Here is a 20,842-nt window from a genome sequence, read left to right on the forward strand (position 1 = left end):
CCATGTGGGCTTTGTTGCTTCTGAGCTAGATGGCCGCTTGTTTACCTTCAAGCTTTTAAGACCCCAGACGCTATATCTTTTGCAGGCGACAATTGATGCCAAGACACATAAGGAAGCCCAAGGAATTCTGGGCCTACAAAAATAGAAAGCCCTCCCCTAGTACTAGTGTCATGAAGTTTACACGTCCACCCACCCAAACTGGGAGAGAGTACATTTCTGTTTGTTGAAACTATCCAGTTGTAGCAGCTCTAGATAACTAAGGCAGTGCTATATTTTATTAGAAGCTTTTAATAAAGCACCGGCTCCCTTCGGCTCTACCCCTGGCTGTATCTCAAGCTCTTTGCATTATTAGTTCACCTTGATATTACCCTGGTCAAAGAAGCAGAGGGCAGGACGTAGCACTGTCTTGATAAGTTAGAGTGGATACACACACACACACACACACACACACACACACATACATACCACAAGTCGGTGGCTTTACATTCAAATCACAGCATTAGGAGGAGGTCCTTCCTTACCAAGTTCAGCTTCTGATAGCTGCCAGCTCTCCTTATAAAAGGAACTGTCTCCAAAATCCACCTTCACCGTCCCCCTGTATGTGTCTTTGTGTCTCTGCTGACATTTTCAAACTCAGCGTGAGATGGTTTTAGGAGCCACCCTACCCTAGCATAACCTGAACCGATCACTAATCAGACTACCCTATGGAAAGTGGTTACCCTACATCCCACTAGATGTCGGGTAATATCACATTGGCTTTCATTATGGATGGTGGTTGGCTCTACTGAGGCTAACCGATCTAATCACATGTAACTTCTCATGTAACTAGGAGTTACTTCTCATGTAACTTGCAGTTAGACCAGCATTTGGCCACATAGCTGGGAATCAATGACTTGCCATTTTGATACATGAAATTAACCACCGCAAGCACCAACAACCTGGCTCCTGGCTCATAAGATTTCATAATTAACAGTCAATTTCTAAACTCTGCTTATAGCCAAACACTCTAGCTGACTGGCAGACAAAAGCTGAGTCAATGTGAGCATGTCAAGACAAATTTCACACAATTTTAGATCACTGTGGGTGGTGCCGACAAGGCAGCAGTTAATGACTTCAGCTATGCAGAGTGCTATCAAATTCTGTTCTGACTGGGACAGAGTGAGGAAAGTGCAGAGATCAGAATTACTGAGCCTTCCTTCAAGTGGCATTGAGGGAAAAGAACAGTGTCTGTCTCCCAGCGAGCATCCAACCATCACCCTACCCTCTTCTGCCAGGCCTCTAGACAAGCTGGCGGGCAGGGAGCTCGTGGTCAGACTGTAAGCTGGAGTCTTCCCTCTGGAGGAGAAGGGCAAACTGCTGTCTTTGAGGCGACCGCACAGGTGACAGGGAAGCAGGCAGCTCCAGGCGGTGCAGCCTCCCTCCCACACCAGTGGCAGTCTGCAAAGAGGCTTGGATGGGATGAGGCACCAGGGATGGCGCTTGGGCAGCCTGAGTCAGGCAAAGCAGCCGGCCAGGGAACAAGTCCCTCGATCCCTGCTTCAATCTCCTCCCTATTTAGTTCTTCTTTGCACCAGTTAACACAGACACAACGTTGGACTAGAATACACCCCCCACCCCCGCCAAATTACCTATAAAAATAGTTAACACGTGCAACTGCTAAGTCCTGGTGAGCAGAATACATGGAAGTCCATGTCTGCAGATGCAGTTAGGTTAAAATAGAAAATCTTATCATTTGATCTCCCAAATTAAAAAATTTGTTCTATATTTTAATCTTCTTCTGCTTTCTCTTTGATTGAGGTTTTATTTGTTTTGTTTTATTATTGTTGTTAGGCTTTAAAAATGTGTTTCTGTAGATGAAATCCAACATAGGTAAATCGAGAGAGACCGTAACCGGATGAATGGTTCTTTGGGGGCCTGGCAGGAGAGGTGGAGGGGAAACGAGGGGCTCATTTAAGGATGCATGAAGAAAATGTTCTACAACTGATGTGGTGAGGATTGTACACCTCTTCTGATATGTGACTTCTATGCCAATAACACTGTGTAAAATGGGGTGACAATCTGTTTGTTTATCATTACACAGTATAGACTCTAGGGCTGGACCTTCTAGTTTTGAATCTCAGCATCTTGTAGCCACTGCACAGGCAGTGCCTTGGGAGAGTTCATTCCAACTGTACTTGTTCTGAAAGGAGTCCTGGTAGTGCAGGGGTTAAAGTGCTCGGCTGTGAAGTGGAGTCAGCTGTTCAAATTCACCAGTGGCAGTCTGTGCCGAGAAGGATGCCAGCCCTGGAATCCCTGTGGGGCGGGTCTACTCTGTCTTATTGGGATGCTAGGAGTCGTTAGTTGACTCAACGGTAAAGGAGTTCTTGTCTGTTCCGGAGGCATCTGTGGCTCAGTGTTAGAATTCTCACTTTACAGTAAGAAACCTAAGTTTGATTTCTGGCCAATAGCTGCCATCCCTCTGTCAGTGGAGGGATGCAAGTTGCTATAATGCTGTACGGGTTTCAGCAGAACTTCCACATTAAGACAAACTAGGAAGAAAGGCCTGGTGCTCTTCTTCCGAAAATAGGTGAATGCAAACCTTATGTCCCACAACTACTTGGTCTTCACCCAATGCTGGGGATGGCGCCGGACTGGGCAGGGTTTCTTTCCACTGTGGGTGAGGTACCCAACTATCAACAACATACCTGGATGGTGATGTTTTTATTCCTGACATTTCCCTTTGGGTGTGACTTTGATTGTTGCAAAAGGTACCTTTCCTTCAATAATGACTTCTCCAAAAACTCACTGCCACCGAGTCAGTACTGACTCACGGCGACCTTATAGGACAAGGTAGCACTGCCTTGTGAGTTTCTGAAACTGTTAGCTGTTCATGGCAGTAGAAAGCCCCATCTTTTCACCGAGGAGCCCCTAGTGGCTTGGAACTGCCGACCTTGAAGATCGCAGCTCAGTGGCATAACCACTGTGCCACCGGGGCTCCTACTGCGAGGCATTTTGGAGAGGGTTCTCTTGGGAAAATAGTTTCTGCAGGTTCTTCTCCAGGAGTTCTTCTCCAACTGCGAACTCCATAAATGGAAAAGCTGTATTTGACCAAAGGGAAGGGGGAGCCCTGAGCTCAAACCATAAGTCAATTGCACTCTGAAGATTTTAAGAGTGTCTATTCCCAGAGCTAGAAGCAAGGTGCCGAGATAGGACATCAAATGCAAATGAGGAGTTGAAAGAGTCCGGGCATAACTTTGGGTTGGAAAATAACCTGGAAGTCTAAACTGAGTTGGTTCCAACGGTCAAGAGTTCCAACATGGCTTCTTTGGTGCTGACATTGGAAATTTGGTATTGAGTCTCCATATGACCCTGAGAATTGCCCGGCGGCCAGAGAGATCCCTCATTTGGAGCAGGGCAATTTCGTGTACCTCAGGAGATTTTTTTCACCCCCCTAAACATTGGGTGCAGCATCAGGGACTGCTATTGATTTTGCTTCGTGTTGTTTTCCTTGCCAGGCCTGCTGGAACCATTACATAACATGATATCCAGGTGTTGTAACCTCTCCATCCAGGGAACAACTCAATGAAGCATGCTATGTAACTGAGAAATCATCTAATCGCTAGACCAGACTCTTACTTCATTGAAGCGCCTCCTTATGGAGTCCACCGGTCAACCTGTTTCATTCTGTGAACTACGAGTGTACCTTCGAGGTTGGCATTAGATATGGTTCTGTTAGGGCTGGGAGGGTGTGGATCATCTCTCATCCTCCTAAGGCATCTCGGTACAGATGGGCTTACCTGGAAAATGTTGGCAAAATCTCTGAGGTTGAAGATGTAGTGGAATTTGACGGCAGTGGGCAGGAATGCGGTGGCCACTCTCTGGTGGAAAGTGAGGGCCAGGTGGATTAGCTGTGGGATGGATTTCTGCAGTGGTGCTGGGAAGTTCCCAAGCTTCAGATGCTGACTCAGGATGGTGCTGTAGATGGAGGACAGAGCATCCTCTCCCGGGAACGAGAGCACAAACACGCTGAAGTGACGCTGAACAAGGAAACAAAGGTACGGGGGAAGGCCCTGGGTTGAATATCCCCTTTCTTGGAAGAAGAAAATCACTTTTGCTAGATTTGGATAAAATCATAGAAAATTCTTATGAGAACTATGCACTGTGAGGGTTTTGCGTTCTACCTCTGGCCATATCTCAGACACTAAACTGAAATGGGAAGGTTGAGTCTACAATCTGGTGGAGATACTGGCTTTCGACTTTTGCCCAAAGTTGACAGGATGGGGTTAGTAGGAAGAGAGGTCAATGTGGAATCAGATACATTCATACAACAACCTTGGAAATGTGATTTCATGTCTCTGAAGTCCTCTCGCATGGAATTGGGGGTAGTTAGAGCTGATGACCTGTCTGTTGGCCTCTCCAGCTCCAAAGACTTCCCAGGTCTAGGCGTAAGTTAGCATCCTGCATGACTTACCACTGTGAGAGGCTGGGCGGTGTAAGGGCCAGTTGTAAATCATACTCAGTATCAGTCATGGTAAGGTTTGTCTTTTGTTTGCTTTTTGAGGACCGGTAAGCCCTGGCTCCTCCCTTACCTGGAGCCGTGGGTTGATGGTGAAGCTGCCTGCAGTGGGGTTCATGCAGGAAACATACTGCACATTCATGATCTCCTTTAGGAAGAGCTTGTTCCTGTCATACCTGCAACAGTTAGAAACGATGAGTGAGAGTTGTATAAGGGCTCACCCAGGTGAGTTCCAAGACTGTCCTATCAAGGTGAGCTAGGGTGTGCCTTAGCTTTCCTGTGTTTGAGAACTAAAAACTTAGATCTACGGATGTGATTAAAAGAGATAGGGAGCTAAGACAAAACTCTCAAGAAACGAGTATACAAGGAAATACCATAGGAAGGAGAGACCACAAAAAGGACAACCAGGGAGGCGTGGCACCCATGAATCCCAAGGTAGCCATCCTTTCCAACAGGGCAGAGCAGCCAACCGCCTCAGGTACTGCAGATACAATAGGAAAGATGGCAACTCCAAGGGGCCCACTGGGCTCAGCCATGAAGACGCAGGTAGTTTTTCAGGTATAGTTCAGTACAGTGGAGGGAGTTGGAAGCCAAACAATAGTCAATCCTGGAGTGAGTGGGGAATAAGAAAATGGAAACAGAGAAGTTTGGTTGGGTAGGGGATAGGAGACAGGATAAAGTGAGAGAATGAATGATTTTTGCAAGTTTAAAGCCTGATGTGAAGGAGCCCACTAGGGGAGAAGGCTTCCAGAGGTGGGGGAGCATAGGGCAGCTGTTGATGGTTAAGCCTTAGGCCAGATGCAACAGGCCACCCCCATTTGTCCGTTGTTGCCAGGCCATCATCTTCTGTGCTGAAGCAATGCCACCTCAAATACTAGTCGGGTCACCCCTGGTAGACAGGCTTCAGAGAAGCTTCCATGGGGATGCATGGTGTCCATGTTTACTATGGCCGTGAGTCAGCTGAGGTGCAGTGGGAGTTTGAGGAGAAAGAAGGCATGGGAGACCATGGAAGCGCCAGCTCTCTGAGTGCAAACATAAACACACTCAGGAAACATGTGAGAAGTTCCAGGAAGTTACTACTTCCCATTTAAGGTGGTACTCGTTTTAGGCGTGGGATCTAAAACCAGGAGCCCTAGTGGCACAGTGGTTAAGCACTGGGCTGCTAACTGAAAAGGTGGTGGTTTGAATCTATCAGCCACTTCCAAGCAGAATGAAGTGACATTCTTCTGCTTGCATAAAGACTCCCACCTTGGAGACCCTATGGGGCACATCTCGTCTGTCCTATGCGCTTGCTGATCGACCTCCAACTCAATGGCATTGGATTTGGTCTTTTGGTTTGGGACTGAAAGCCACATCCCCAAGTCTGTGGAGAGCTAGCCTTGGAAACGCACAGGGGTGGTTTTCCTCTGTGCTATAGGGCTGCTAAGAATCAGGATGGCAGAGATTTGTTTCGGTGACTTGATCCCAGTTTTTCCAATGATAGAGCAGCTGCTGAAACACCCATGTGGAGATGGTGGGTAGGTGACTATGGCAGGCATCCAACAGAGACTTCAGGGATGAAGGAGAGCTCACTGAAATGACCATCCCAATTGTGATTCCTCTCTCAATTCCCTCTGCCAATGTGCCATTCTTTCTCAGCAGCTGTGAGGTGGAACGGTGAGCCAAAGTTGCCTCACACTACTGAATTGCTTCTCTCTCTCTCTCTTTTTTCCCCCTGGAATGTTCAGAACTTTGGGCATTAAACACTGTTTTTATTGTAAGAGATACAGATCCTGGAAACTCTCTGAAGCCCCTCTGCCTGCAGACACATGTGTACTGTACTATCCAGTGTCGTCACTGAAGGGCTTCACTCAGTGCTCCAAGCCCATGGTGGAGCTCAGTAGTGCCGGGGGTTAGGTGTTGGACTGCTAACCCCAAGGCTGTCAGTTCAAAGCCATCAGCCACTCCATGGGCGAAAGAACAGCTAGGTGCTCCTGCAAAGATGCAACGTTGCAGAACCCCTATCTGTGTAGTTCGCTCTGAGTCAGGACGGACTCAATGGTAGAGGTCTACCTGGGCATCATGAGTGTGGTTAATTCTGCCCTGGGGACTTGAGGACCATTTCTAGAATTCTTGGGTGGTGCAAATGGTTGTAAACCAGAAGGTGGAAGTTTCTAGGCCTCTCGGAGGTGCCTTGAAAGAAAGTTCTGGCGATCTCTGTTCAAAGGGCCACTGATCGGAGAACCCGAAGGAGGGTGATTATACTCTGACATGCATGGAGGTCACTGGGAGTTGGCGCTGCCTTGAGAGAAAGTGGGTTCTGGAGAAGGCAGCCTATGAGATGAGCCTGAAGGGAAGATAAAGCGTTTTGTGTGTTGTTTTTAGACTGAGACTTCAGTCCTTTCTCTGGCCACAGTTTTCATATGGCTGTCAGCGGCCCTACCTGGGAAAACAAAAACACTCCAGAGAACAGAGAAGCCAATAGTGAGCCTGGTTTACCATGGAGCGGCGCACCTGGCACTTCCCCTGGCCTGCCATGCTTGTCTTCCGCATTGCCTCAGACCTGATCCCTGGCCCACAGCCCCTTTGGCTGTCTGTTCTTACCAGTGGCCATAGTCCAGGTGCTGCCGGATGACGGTGTGGGGTTGCACAGTCCCGTAAGCATCCACCTCAGGCATATTCATGTCATCAATGAAATAGATCAACTTCTTGTTGCCTGGAGGGCCATAGTTCCTGCCAGCCTTCTTCTCCAGAGACTTCTCCAGGACAGCTGTGGAGGGAGGCGGTTAGTGAGAGAAGGAGCTTCCACCTGTAGATGCTAACACGGAGACAATACGTCTGTCAAAGGCAGGCCACCGTACAGAGCACCCACAGCAACCACTCAGTCCAGGCTTCCTGCAGGACCAGACGCCATACAGGCCATGAAGTCCCTAGTGGCACAAATGGTTAAAGTGCTCAACTGCCAACTGAAAGGATGATGGTCTGAGTCCAACCAGAGGCACCTTGGGAGACAGGCCTGACCACCTATTTCTGAAAAATCCAAGGGAGCACCATTCTACTCTCACCACATGAGGTCATCAGGAGTCAGGGCTGAGCCCACAGCCACTGGCTTAATCGCTGCGATAGTAATCAGGCAGTATATACCGCAATATAGAAATATCTAATTGCTTTACCAAAGGTGGGGGAATACATATCTTTCTCCACTCTATGACTTAAACTTGTCCTCAACAAATCTTGCCAGGCTGGATCTCTGTGCTGTTTGATTCCTTCTCTGTGGCTTGGTAATCGGGGAAACAACCACAGAAGAGAATCTCTGAGGGTATGGAGATGTTCAGTTAGGGGCCAGGATACCCCAAGGCAGGGGGATGGCACCATTCACGAGCACAGGGATAGCTGGGAGATTCTCCAAGGTTCCTGCTTCTACTCCTTCTCAGTGAAAACCCCCCACCGCTGACAAAATAGCCAGTACTGATTCGTCACCACAGAGAGCAGAGGGGCCTCCACCTGGCAGGCTGGACAGTAGGACACTCATGCCTCTCTGCTGTCTTTGGTTGGCAGGGTGGGTCTAAGGACAGAGACAATAGTCTTTGGTTGTTTCTTCCATTATCAAGTCACAGAGAAGGAATCGATTGGCACAGGTTTGCAGCCTGACAAGACTTGTTCAGGACAAAATGGAGTGGAGAGAGGTGTATATGCTTCCCCTTTTGGAAAAGCAATGAAATATTTATATATTGCAAGAACCAACACTTCCTATTACAGCTGGAAGCTCTAAGCACCATCTGATTTCTTCTTTGAAAAACAAGTTTGTAAACAAGGAGAACGTGTTAATAGACAGTTGAAGGTGACAGATCGGAAGACGAGTCCCTTCAAGAAGGTTGAATATTCAAATTTTCTGGTCCTGAGTTAAATTAAGTGTTTCAAACATGAATTAAATTTAAATTTAATTAGCATCCAATTAACATACACTACCAACCAATTAATCACCCAACACTCTCCTTCTCCCTATCTAAAGATGTTACAACTAAATGCAAGATCTGTCAAAATGAAATATAATTAATGGGTTGCCAAGGACAAGCTTTGGAGAACAGTCTTTCTAAGAGGAAACTTTCTCCTTAGGAAAACGGGCTTCTTCTCCTCTAAAGGTAGCGATATTCAAATAAACCCCTGGAATTAAGCAGACCCTGTAAATTTGGTGGATTAAACTCTTTATGCTTCTAAACGATTGTTGAGGAGAAACACAGGTCAGCGAGCAAGTGGCCTTGGAGAGCACCAGAGTATCTCAAATGGAAGATGAGAAATTCTTCAGGGAATGGAGGACTCCCTACGGAAAAGCAGACCCATTACTGAACTCTTCTTGGCCAGGTTCAGCTCCATGTCCCATCCAGGATAGTGGCATTGAGTCATTGTTTCCAGGGAGAACTGGGGAAGCCAGTGAGTTTAATTTTTCAGCCAAACGATTTTTGTTGAAAGGTCTGAGGTAGATAAAGAATTGTGACCCTCTCACCACTTTTCTGAGTTCTGCATTGCCATACACAAATCCAGAGAGTTAAGCCCATACCTGTACACACTCTTGATGTGTACCATCTGGCTGAATTTGTGCCTTACAGTTCAGTCTGTGACCATATGAAGCAGCTATTTCACCAACATCTCTTTCTATCCACGCCATTCCTCCTACACCATTTTCACACCTCTTTTAGGAACCGCGATGGCACTGTGGGTGTGGCACTGGCTGATAACTACGAGGAGATTGGCACTATACAGGAGAAAGATGAAGCTGTCTGCTGGAGTACAGATTCCTGGTCTCGACCCTCTATCAGGCCGCCATGAGTTGGAATCCACTTGATGGCAGTGAGTTTGGTTTTGTTCACATTTGACGCAGGAGACAGTTTCCAATGTGGTTTTCCATTTGTTATCCCTTGTTGCCATCTCACTGCTCTTCCTGGGCCATCAGTCAGCTTCTACCGGGTCACTACGACATCCTTCTAATTTCTCTCTCTCTTTTCACCCTAACTTCCCTTCAGTATCTTCTCAAAGCAGCAAACAGGGGTTATCCTTGAAAACTGTAAATCAGATCATGTCTGTAGCAGCATCTCCTCTCCCTTGGAACAAATGCCGGCCTGGCCCTCCACAAACCTTGCATCTAGATTTTTCTCTCTTGAAGCTCCTACTGGCCTCATGCCCTTTTCACGGGCCATGCTACTTCTGACATCCTGGGCACTCACTCCACAGGACTCTCATATCCTCTCCTCCCAATTCCAGACTGGTTTTCTCCCTCTCCCTCCATCATTTACTAACTGCTGTTTTCTCACTGGGACTTTCACTACCTTCTCTATAAAATGAAATTCCACCGCCCACCCCATCACGCTGTCTGTATCTCCATAACACATCACCACACGCTGGTCATTTGATTTACTAAGGGGCTACCATTTGCTAAGTCAAGAAAGTTGAATAGAAAATTTCAAAGGGCATCTCAAGAAGACAAAGTCAAATATTATCATGAAATGTGAACAGTCCTAGAGTTAGAAAACCAAAGGGGAAGAACGTGCTCAGCATATCTTAAACTGAAGGGACTTAAGAAAATTTCAAACGTCGAGTTGCAATATTGAAAGATTCTATGGGAAAATATTGGATGATGCAGAAAGCATCAAAAGAAGATAGACTACAAAGTCAGTGTACCAAAAAGAACTAGTTGGCATTCAATCATTTAAAAAGGTAGCATGTGAGCAAGAATCAATGGTATTGAAGGAAGAAATCCAAGCTGTAATGAAAGCATTAGCCAAAACCCAGGCTCCAGGAATTGATGGATCACCAACTGAAATGTTTCAACAAGCTGACAAAGCACTGGCAGCACTCACTCGTCTATGCCAGTAATTTGGAAGACAGCTTCTGGCCGACTGACTGAAGAGATACACATTTGTACCCATTCCAAAGAAAGGTGACCGAATACAATGTGCAAATTAAAGAACAGTATCACTGATATCACATGCAAGTAAAAATGAGGAGGACTTGAAGCATGGAAGACCAAGGATTGCAGCCTTCAGTATAGATTACAACTCAATGTAAAGAAAACCAAAATCCACATACTGGACCAATAGGTAGCATCATGAGAAATGGAGAAAAGGTTACAGTTGTCAAGGATTTTGTCTTGCTTGGACACACAATCAATGCTCATGGAATCAGCAGTGAAGAGATCAAACAGCATATTATTTTAGGTGAATCTGCAGCATAGACCTCTTTAAAGAATAGCAAGGAGGTTACTTTGAGGACTAAGGTGATCCACGCCATGGTATTTTCAATTGCCACAGAAGCATGTGAAAGTTGGGTATTGAAAAAAGACGATGGAAGAAAAATCAATGCATTTGAACTATGGTGCTGCTGGAGAACACTAGAAGTATTATGGATTGCCAAAATAAAGACAAAACCAAACCCATAAACAGCTCTGTCTTGGAAGCAGTACAGCCAGAATGCTCCTTAGAGACCAGGATGGCGAGATTTCATCTCACACACTTTGAGCATGTTATGGGGAGATGAAGACATCGTAGCTTCCCGAGAGGAAGGAGCTCAATGCGATGGACTGACACAGTGGCTGCAGCAATGAGCTCCAACACCAGAACAACTGTGCGGGTGGCACGGGCTCAGGCAGTGTTTGGTTCTGTTGACCACAGGATTGCCTAGGAGTGGGAACTGACGTGATGGCACGGAACAATAACAACAACAACAACAACAACAGTAAGGGGCTTTAGAAAGTCGGTGGATAAATGGGGTTGAAAGACAATGGAATTTTTCCATGGACTTTTTGAAGCATGTACTTACCTTGTGCATTGGCTTACCCCTTCCCCACCAGTAAGAACAGGCATTTTGAACTATGTCATAACCCCTGTCAAGATCTACTGCCTCATAGTGACTCTGTGAATTGGCACCTATTTCAAAACCGTGAATTTTAGGTCATAACCCTAAGACGTAGACCATGATCTACAGCAACTCACTGCCATGGAGTCAATGCTGCCTCGTTGGGACTCTGCAGGACAAGGTAGACAGTTCACACTCGCTTCCCATGGAGTCTACCCTGACTCCTGCTGATGCCCACCTGTCAGAGTAGAATTGTACTCGCCAAGGCTTTCAAAGGCTGGTTTTTCATAAGTTGATCATGGCCTTTCTTTTGAGATTCTTCTAGGTGATTTGGAACTGCAAGGAGCCCTTCAGTTAACAGCTGAGTGCTAAACTGTTTGCGCCACTCTGGCACTGCGGCAGATAGAAGGCCTTTGCTCTGCTCTCAGTACTCCCCGTCCTGCCTTTGAGTTGGTAATTCACTGCAGTGTCTCAGACTACTTAGAGGTAAGTGGTTTCTGCGGAAGTACTCGGGATCAGGTTCAAAGTGGTGGTTAAAGGGAAGCACCAGGGTGGTTGGATTCAGTGGGTCAATCAGGAAGGCTTCCAACCAAGACCTTTCTCAGCTCCTATTGCTTAGCTGCACCTGTTAACTTCCTTAGATGGGCAGAGACCATCTTTTTACCCCCATTTTGTAATTAAGGAGAGAAAGGCAGATGCAGGTCAAATGCTTGTGGAATTAGAATGCAGGTCTTTAGAGAATGATTCCAAGGCTTCTTTCTTGATGTGAGCCCTTCTGAATCCTTGAATGCCAGCTCCTTCACAGGCTTGTCTCTGACCGTTCTGGGCTCAGAGACTTCTCCATCTCTGAACTTCTGGGCTGCATTTCATTTCTCCACAGAGCATTATCAGGTTCATGGCTCCGGGCTGAGTACACGTACAGCCACATGTGCACTTTACCCTAGCCTGTGGGATCATCATCTTGGAAAAATAAATCCTACAATGAGGAATCTGCAAGATAGACAAATTAAGGGGCTTTGCCCAACGTCAACTAAGTGGCAAAGGCAGGGTTTTAGACCTGGAAACACTATTATAAACTGCTTCTTAAACACTGCTAAGACTTGAAACCTATCTTTCAGAAAGTTGAGTTAACGCGTTACCTGACACACTTTTGACACAGATCATTAGCAATTAATCACATCTTAATTTGCACTGACATTGTGTATGTGTTTGAACCATTTTCCTTTCATATGTTCTCATTTTTCAAGCGTTTAAGACTTTTTGGCTCTAGTGGAAGGTTTTTACATTTATTCTTTTTTTTTTTAAAAAACAAACAAAAAACTCCATAATTGGCATGATAATAAAAGTAATTTAAACTTATTACAGAAAAATTTAAACATTGTGGAAAATTGTAGTGATGCAAATAAGAGTTTCCTGTAATTCTCTTGCCCAGGAACAAGCTCTATTTTCAATATTTAGTTGCCTTTTTGGTCTATTGCTGTTAACTGTTTCTTTCACCATGCCAGAATGATGTAGATCAGTTTGCTCTGTGTGTGTCTGTTCACCCAGTAGGTTTCAAACCTCTTCACATCATACTAGGAGGTCTGGTGGTAGGGGGTTACACACTGGGCTGCTAACTGCAATGTCAGCGGTTTCAATCTACCAGCTGGTCCCTGGGAGAAAGATGAGACTTTCTAGTCAGATAAAGATTTAAAGCTTTGGCATTCTCCAAGGGCAGTTCTACTCTATCCTGTAAGGTCACTCTAAGTTGGAAATGATTAAATGGTAGCGAATCACATAATACTAGACACTTTTTCAAGCATGATTTTAGTTCTTCCATGGTGCTGAGTAGTTTTCTGGTATTATAATTTATGGGCTGGCTTCTCTATATTCAGAAATATGTGTGATTTCTGATTTCCTAACAGTTTGAAACTTCCACCATTCCAAACAGAATGCCTTGCCTACTAGATAATAACTCTTCAATGATTTACCTTTGATCATCTCTCTTTTTTTTCATTATAGACATAAACACACAGACAGGCAACATCTCATATATCTCTACATATATGCTTCCATGGCATTGACTACATTCTTTACGTTGAGTGACCATCTCACTATCCTTTCCCAAGTGATCCCACACTCATTAGCAGTCATCAGTGCACTCTAAACAAATAGCAACTCCACTCTCCCCTTCCTTCCAGTCCCCGGAAACTAAAATTACACGTGCTTTCTATGTATTTGCTCATTTAATTTAAGTGGCCTCATGTGACTGACTTACTGGCTTCAGCCTAAGGACTCGAGGGTCACTCAGACTGTGGCACGCATCAGGACTTCATTCCTCTGCATAGCCGAGCAGTCTGTTGTCTTCTTTTAAGAAGACGGAATAATAGTGTATGGAAGCGAGCTGTCTGCTTGTGTGTCTGTAATAATGGAAGCACATTGCTCCATTGAGGTTGAATGGTTGATTAGATCTTTAAGGTCCTGTCTAACATGAAGTGTTTAATGAACAAATTCATTTTACACAAAGGAATTTAAGGAACCTAATTAGTAAAATAAAGCACTCAAATGTTTTTTCTGGTGTGGAGCTAATCATTGAAACACCAGCTGGGAGGTAAGAAACTTCAGAGTCATGAACATCATGAGCTTGGGTCTTGTGATGTCTTAACCGAGTTCTTTGCTCTCTCCTCTTTCAAGCTGCTCCTATGTGTGGATCAGTGCACATTATTTTTGCTTTAAAATTTATGTATATTTTCAAAAAGAATGTAAACAGGCTTGAATTACAGGTTGATTTAACTATGAATTATGAAGGTCCAATTTCTATCCAGCTGATATTTACAAACCAAAACCCATATAGACTGTTAATTAAACATCTAAGGTCCATGCAATGGTTTGTAATAGCCAGTCAATACTTTGCAATTCATAGCAAAATAATATTACTATTACTGTTAAAGATATTTTAATGCACCCGAGAGTATTTCTTTCATGATTTTTATGCGTATAATGGCACTAAGACAATAATGTGACAGACTGACCTTGGATACAAACCATACCTAATTGTTTCAATTTATATACAGATTTCATTTAATTGGGTTTGGAACCCAGGGGCTGCCTGGATTTGAATGGACATAAGACAGGTGAATTAAAATAGCAGGTGGATTAAAATAAAATCATCCAGGATTCCACAGATATGCTAAAGAAGAAGAAACTTATTTGGACCAGTAATCTGGAATGGCATGGTCCTTCTAATCAAATACAAATTTATGTCACACTTCCCTTTTGTGACCTGTTTGCTTGAAAGCTCAGAATAGAATCTGTGCTTAATTAGAGTCACCGTGTTATCCATGAAGAGTGGTACAAACTGACCTCTTGGTTTCTAAGAATTGAGACATTAAATTCTAGGAGGCATTCATTGTGGATTCTTGAAAAAGCCACAATGGCCTACAAAATGGACTGGGTCTTCCGGAGAGAGTTTATAGAAGATCTGAAAACAACTTTCAAGGACCATAATGATGATAACCAGCTCTCAACAAGACCCAGGGGTAGAACATTAAATAGTAGCTCAGGGAAGAGATTTAAAGCAACACAACAGGTCTGTGGGATTGAGAGGCCCTGGCAGAATGGAAAATGAGCTCAAACTTCAACCTCTGCCAACTTGAGAGACCATTGCCATTGAGCTGTGGTTTGTGGAGGTGTTGGAGAGGAGTTGGTTGAAGCATGAGTTCCCTAATAACTAAAGGGCCTAGGCTGTTTATGCACAAATGGGGAGAAGCTCATGTGGTGTGGATATCAGAGGAGCAGAGACAAATTTGACACTGTATTATGAAAGCAAAGATGCATGATTATAGGACCCCCCTCCCCGCCCCGCCCCAAGTGGAAGGCCACGATAGATACATGGAATAAGACGGCTTTCCTATTCACTCCCTGTGTGACCTGGAAGAGTGTCACCTAACTTCTCTAAGCCTCATTTTCTCATCTTATCAGAAGGGGAATCTTTCCCTCTGCGTTGGACACCATTTCCACATCTATGTGCATATATTTATAGGTTTATTATTAAGTATTAGACTCAAGGCAAAAGTCTATAGAGTTTCTAGAGAGCAATCATTTTCTGACGTGCGCACCACCACTCCCCTTTATCTTGATCCCCACCCCCCACCCCATTTGGACTGTAGATGTGGTGGCTGGAGCAGCTACCATCCTTAAGAAGAACTCGAAGCATTTACTGATGAATATCAATGACTACAGCCTTCAGTATGGATTACACCTCAATCTAAAGAAAACAAAACCCCTCACAATGGGACCAATAGATCAGACTTGCTCTCTGGATCTCTCACCAGCAGGACCATCCTTCTCCTCACTGGAAGAAAGGGAATTACTGGAGATGGTCACACATGTTGTCACATAAAAAGTCAGGATGAACACTTACTATTGCATGACATACACTCCTTCAGAGTTACAGTCTCAGAAACTCACAAGGGCAGATCTACCCTGTCCTACAGGGGGAAGGAAGTGGTGTTAACAAACCCAGGGACAAGGGAACAACAAGTGATCCAAAATCGGTGGTGAGGAGGGTGAAAGAGGTCTAGTACAGCTTGATCAAAGGCAATGTGGCTGAGAGGAATTACTGAAACCCAAATGAATTTTAAGCATGATAGTGGGACAAGAGGAAAGTAAAAGGAAATAGAGGAACGAGCTAGGAGGCAAAGGGCATTTATAGGTCTAAATACAGGCATGGACATATGTAAATATATTTATGTATGATGATGGGGAAATATATCTATATGCATATATTTATAGGTTTAGTATTAAAGTAGCTGATGGACATTGGGCCTCCACTCAAGTCCCTCAATGCAAGAACACTTTGTTCTATTAAACTGGCATTCCATGACGCTCACCTTCCCAACACAATCACTGAAGACAAAGTGGGTGCATAAGCAACTGTGGTGAAGAAAGCTGATGGTGCTTGGCTATCAAAAGTTAGAGCATCTGGGGTCTAAAAGGCTTGAAGAAAAATAAGCAGCCATCTAGCTGGAGAAGCAACAAAGCCCACATGGAAGAAGCACATCATGAAGGGTTGAAGGGATCAAGTATCAGGCATCAAAGAACAAAAATCATATCATTGTGACTGAGGGGGAGTGTGGCGTGTGGACCCAAAGCCCATCTGTGGGCAAATAGACATCCCCTTAGAGAAGGGTCATGGTAAGGAGATGAGCCAGTCAGGGTGCAGTGTAGCAACAATGAAACATACAACTTTCCTCTAGTTCCTAAATGCTTCCACCCTCCACCCTCCCCACTATAATGATCCCAAATCTACCTTACAAATCCGGCTAAACCAGAGGATGTACACTGGTACAGATACGAACCAGAAACACAGGGAATCCAGGACAGATGAACCCCTCAGGACCAGTGGTGAGAGTGGCGATACCCGGAGGGTGGAGGGAAGATGAGGGAGAAAGGGGGAACAGATGACAAGGATCTACATAGATCCTATTCCCTGGGGGACGGATAACAGAGAAGTGGGTAAAGGGAGACATGGGACAGTATAAGACAGGGGTCCTCAAACTACAGCCCACAGGCCACATGCGGCCCGCCGAGGACATTTATCTGGTCTGCCGGGTGTTTTTGCCCTGTTTGTTTTTTAACTTCAAAATAAGATATTTGCAGTGTGCACAGGAATTTGTTCATAGTTTTTTTTAAAAACTATAGTCCGGCCCTCCAACGGTCTGAGGGACAGTGAACTGGTCCCTGTTGAAAAAGTTTGAGGACCCCTGGTGTAGGACATGACATAACAATAATAATTTATAAATTATCACAGGTTCATGGGGGATGGTGGAGAGGGAATGGAAAAATGAGGAGCTGATACCAAGGGCTCAAGTAGAAAGCAAATGTTTTCAGAATGGTGATGGCAACAAATGTACAAATGTGCTTGACACAATGAATGTAGGTATGGATTGTGATAAGAGTTGTATGAGCCCCCAGTAAAATGATTAAAAATAAAAAGAGGGACAGAGCTGCCGCAAAGGGAAGGAGAGGTGCAGTGAGAAAGGAGAGTGAAAGAAAATGCACCAAGCTGGCCCTGGCCCTGCAAGTCCCGCAGGTCTTGACACTGCGGCAGCTCTGTGTTCGGTGACAAAGGCCACCTAGATCCCCGCCCCACCCCCACTCCACCCCCTGCCAGGCTCCTCACCCTGCAGCATGGCTGAGGTGGTGTAGTAGTTGAAAGGCACATTCTTCACCAGGTATTCCTCGGGATCCAGGCTGGTCAGCTTGGCTCCCACCAGCACGGACTTGCCGGTGCCTGCACCGCCCACCAGCATGACAGGCCGACGCTGCTCCAGAAGGCGCTCCATGAAGTAGCACACGCGGATGGTCTCACTCGTGTGCACCATGCATGCCTGAGACAGAGACACCGTGAGCAAAGGGGCTCGTGGAGGCCAGGCCAACCAAGGGCCGGCCAGCGGCTGCTGAGTGGACCCTGACTCCTGGGGCCCCGAAGAACATCAGAGGGGAACCGTGCTCCTTCGAGATTTCAGTGGATGGGCTTTTCTTGGAAGTGGATCACTAGCCTCTCTTTCAAGATCTATCTGGGGGGACTTGAGCCTCCATCCCTCTGTTCATAGCTGAGACTCTTAATCACCTGCAGCATACAGGGAGTCCAGTAAGAAGGGCTGTTTGGCATTATCCCCGATCCAGTGAGAGCACCTTATAAATTCATATTCCGGGTTCTCAGCAGTTGGGTAGAGATAAAGTATCCCCACTCTCCTCTCCCAGCTCTCTTCTGTTTCTCCATGGCCCCTTTCCCTGTAGTTAGGAATCGTCCACCCATATTATTCCTCTCCCTACAGGATGTCTGCTTGGCTTGGTATTGAAGTCTGCTAGCCATTGGCGGCAAAAGCATACATTTGCGGGCCTACTAGTTCCTAACCACTGTCATCGAGTTGATTCCAACTCATGGCGACACCGTGTATGTCAGAGTAGAACTGGGCTCCATACAGAAAGAAGTAGGGTACCCGGTCCTTCTCAGAAGTCTCTGAGGGGACTTGAACCTCCAACCTTTCAGTTAACAGCTTAACTATTTGTACCATCTACCTCCCCTGCCATTGAGTTGATTTCAATTCATAGAGCCCTATATAGGATTTCCAAGACTGTGAATCTTTAATGAGAGCATACAGCCTCATCTTTCTCCTGCAGAGCAGCTGGTGAGTTTGAACTGTTGACCCTGCGGTTAGCAGCCCAGTGCTTATCCCTTAGATCCATTTAGATAAACCATGTGAATTCTGATACAGGCCTACTCCAGGAAGCGCTGTAGTTTCCCGGGCCCATTCAGCCCACTCACCTGCAAAGGCATCTCTGGATCGAATTCGAACTGCGGGATCAGCTTGGACCAAGTCTCAAATTTCTTGGTCTCTGGGTCTATGTAGTAGTCAAAGATGGTTCCCTGGGAAGGAAACTTGACTGTCTTGAACTCGGTCAGCCACCACTTGCTGAACTCTGCCCGGTAGTCCACAAGCTGCAAACATGAAGGCATCAGGGAGAATGGGTCTTGCAGGGTTCAAGCCACACAGACAGTCCACCAAGACACTGGGCAGAAGGCAGGGCACAAGCACTGCCCTGCACTCCTGCCCAGTGGACCCCACTCCTTTGAAAATCATTGCTCCTCTGAGGAGCTATGAGGCCCAGCAGTGGGCACTGTCAAAGAAACCATGCAGCATCAAGATACTATGGTCTAAGAGCAGACTCCACAGCATTCTCAGAATTCAAATAGCAGTCACGCGTCTCTGGGCCGCTGCTGCTGTGCAGTATGGCAGCACCTTTGCTGGACTCTGCAGTTGAGTTGCCCAACACTAGAACACCTGAGAGCGGGGTCAACAGCTCATCATAGTGGGTTCAGGGGTTAGAGCAGAGTTAAGGAGATAGGAGACCCTGACCACAAGACGGGCAACTGTGGCCCACTAACTCCCAGAGATGAACCACTTTCATCCTCTAGAGATGTTCCTGGAATGTGAGCCCTTTCCAGAACGGCAGTCAGATGAACATGTTCATAAGACTGTTCACCTCTAAGAGCCCCAGAAGGAGAGCCAGGTACTTAACTCCAGGCAGATTGCTTATTTCTGTACCCCAGCCTCCTCATTTGTAAACAGAGGATTCTAGAAAACATTTCTAAGTTATTTGCATCATAGGCGTGTCAGGCTGGACAGTGAATAACGAAGGCTACAGGCCAACTGATGCAATTGAAGTGGGTTGTTGGCAAAGAATACTGAAAGTCCCTCAAATGCCAGGACACACACATGTGCCTTGGCATGAGTACAGCAGAGGAATTCTTAGAATTTAGGATGGAGAAACTTCATCTCAAGTACCTAGGGCATGTTATTAGGAGAGACCAGTCCCTGGAAAAGGACATCATGGTTGGCAAAGTACAAGGGCAGCAGGGGAAAAAAAAAAAAAGAGGAAGACACTCAAGGAAATGAATTGACCCAGTGGCAGCAACAAGGGCTCAAATAGAACAATGTTGGTGAGAATGGCGCAGGACAGGATAGGGCAGTACTTCGTTCTGTTGTAAAGAGGGTTGGTATGAAAAAGAACCAACTCGATAGCACCTACCAGCAACAACAATAACAAAAAAGTTCCCTCAATGGTAAAATTCTAAAATATAGGAGCAGTAGAGAAAACAAAGCTCTGGGGCAGAAGAAAGAAGCAAAGGCGTCTAATTTACCTGCATACCTATTAGCTGTGAGTCCCCGAGGGACAGGACAGTGCACCTAATGGACTCAAATTATGCTATTGTGGCCAAGTCAAGACACATTTACATACCCTCACATACACACACACATGCACAAGTCTCATATATACATATGTACACATACGTGCACGCGCACACATACACACACTTTGATACACATGTACACACTCATAGCAAAATACTGCTGGTAACAGCTCTTTGGGGAGCAAACCCAACCTTAGAACACGAAGGTCTAGGGAAAGTCTTAGGCCTACTTTGATCTCTGTAGGAAATATTCCTTTCTCACAGAGCAGGGCAAGGATGGGCTTCAGGGACTGTGAGGGGCTCGCAGAGCACACGGCAAAGACTCTGGGCCTAGAGCCAGCTCCACTTATGTTCCAAAAACCCAAACTCACAGCCATCGAGTCACTGCTGACGCACAGCATGCTCCTGAGACTGTAACTGTTCATGGGAGTAGACAGTCCAGTCTTCCTCCCTTGGAGCTGGTGGTGGTTTTAAACTGCAGACCATGCGGATCGCGCTCCAAAGGGTAAGCACTGCACCACCACCAGGGCTCCTCTGCCTCTCATCTTACTGCCTGTGAAATAAATGAGCCTGAGCTTATTTGCTCAGAAATGAAAATGGGAATTAGGCCCAGGTTCTAAGATAAGGACAGCTTTGTTTGCTGTTCTTATTCTGATATGAATTCATAATAAGAGAACATTACTGCTTCTCAATATTGTTCTTTCCAATAAGAAGCCTGGTTTGGGGGTGGCGATCCCTATTTTTAACTCACGTATAAAACACTTGAAGACTTTTACCTG

The 20,842-nt window shown here is 45.7% G+C and overlaps 1 protein-coding gene across 1 annotated transcript in view; it reads right to left on the reverse strand.

Moving 5' to 3' along the window:
- Positions 1-20,842, reverse strand: part of DNAH9 (dynein axonemal heavy chain 9) — a 397,093-nt gene that overhangs the window by 194,467 nt on the left and 181,784 nt on the right. Inside the window, exons 34-38 of the mRNA XM_045293291.1 lie at positions 18,636-18,809; positions 17,487-17,694; positions 7,079-7,244; positions 4,569-4,671; positions 3,777-4,016 (exon numbers count right to left, since the gene is read on the reverse strand). Coding sequence (XP_045149226.1) covers positions 3,777-4,016; positions 4,569-4,671; positions 7,079-7,244; positions 17,487-17,694; positions 18,636-18,809 — 891 coding nt within the window. The remainder of the gene's footprint in view (positions 1-3,776; positions 4,017-4,568; positions 4,672-7,078; positions 7,245-17,486; positions 17,695-18,635; positions 18,810-20,842) is intronic.

This window comes from Echinops telfairi, unplaced genomic scaffold (genome assembly GCF_000313985.2).
Source record: "Echinops telfairi isolate 266 unplaced genomic scaffold, ASM31398v2 ScPeMD7_2010;HRSCAF=2546, whole genome shotgun sequence".
In the NCBI taxonomy this organism is placed as follows: domain Eukaryota; kingdom Metazoa; phylum Chordata; class Mammalia; order Afrosoricida; family Tenrecidae; genus Echinops; species Echinops telfairi.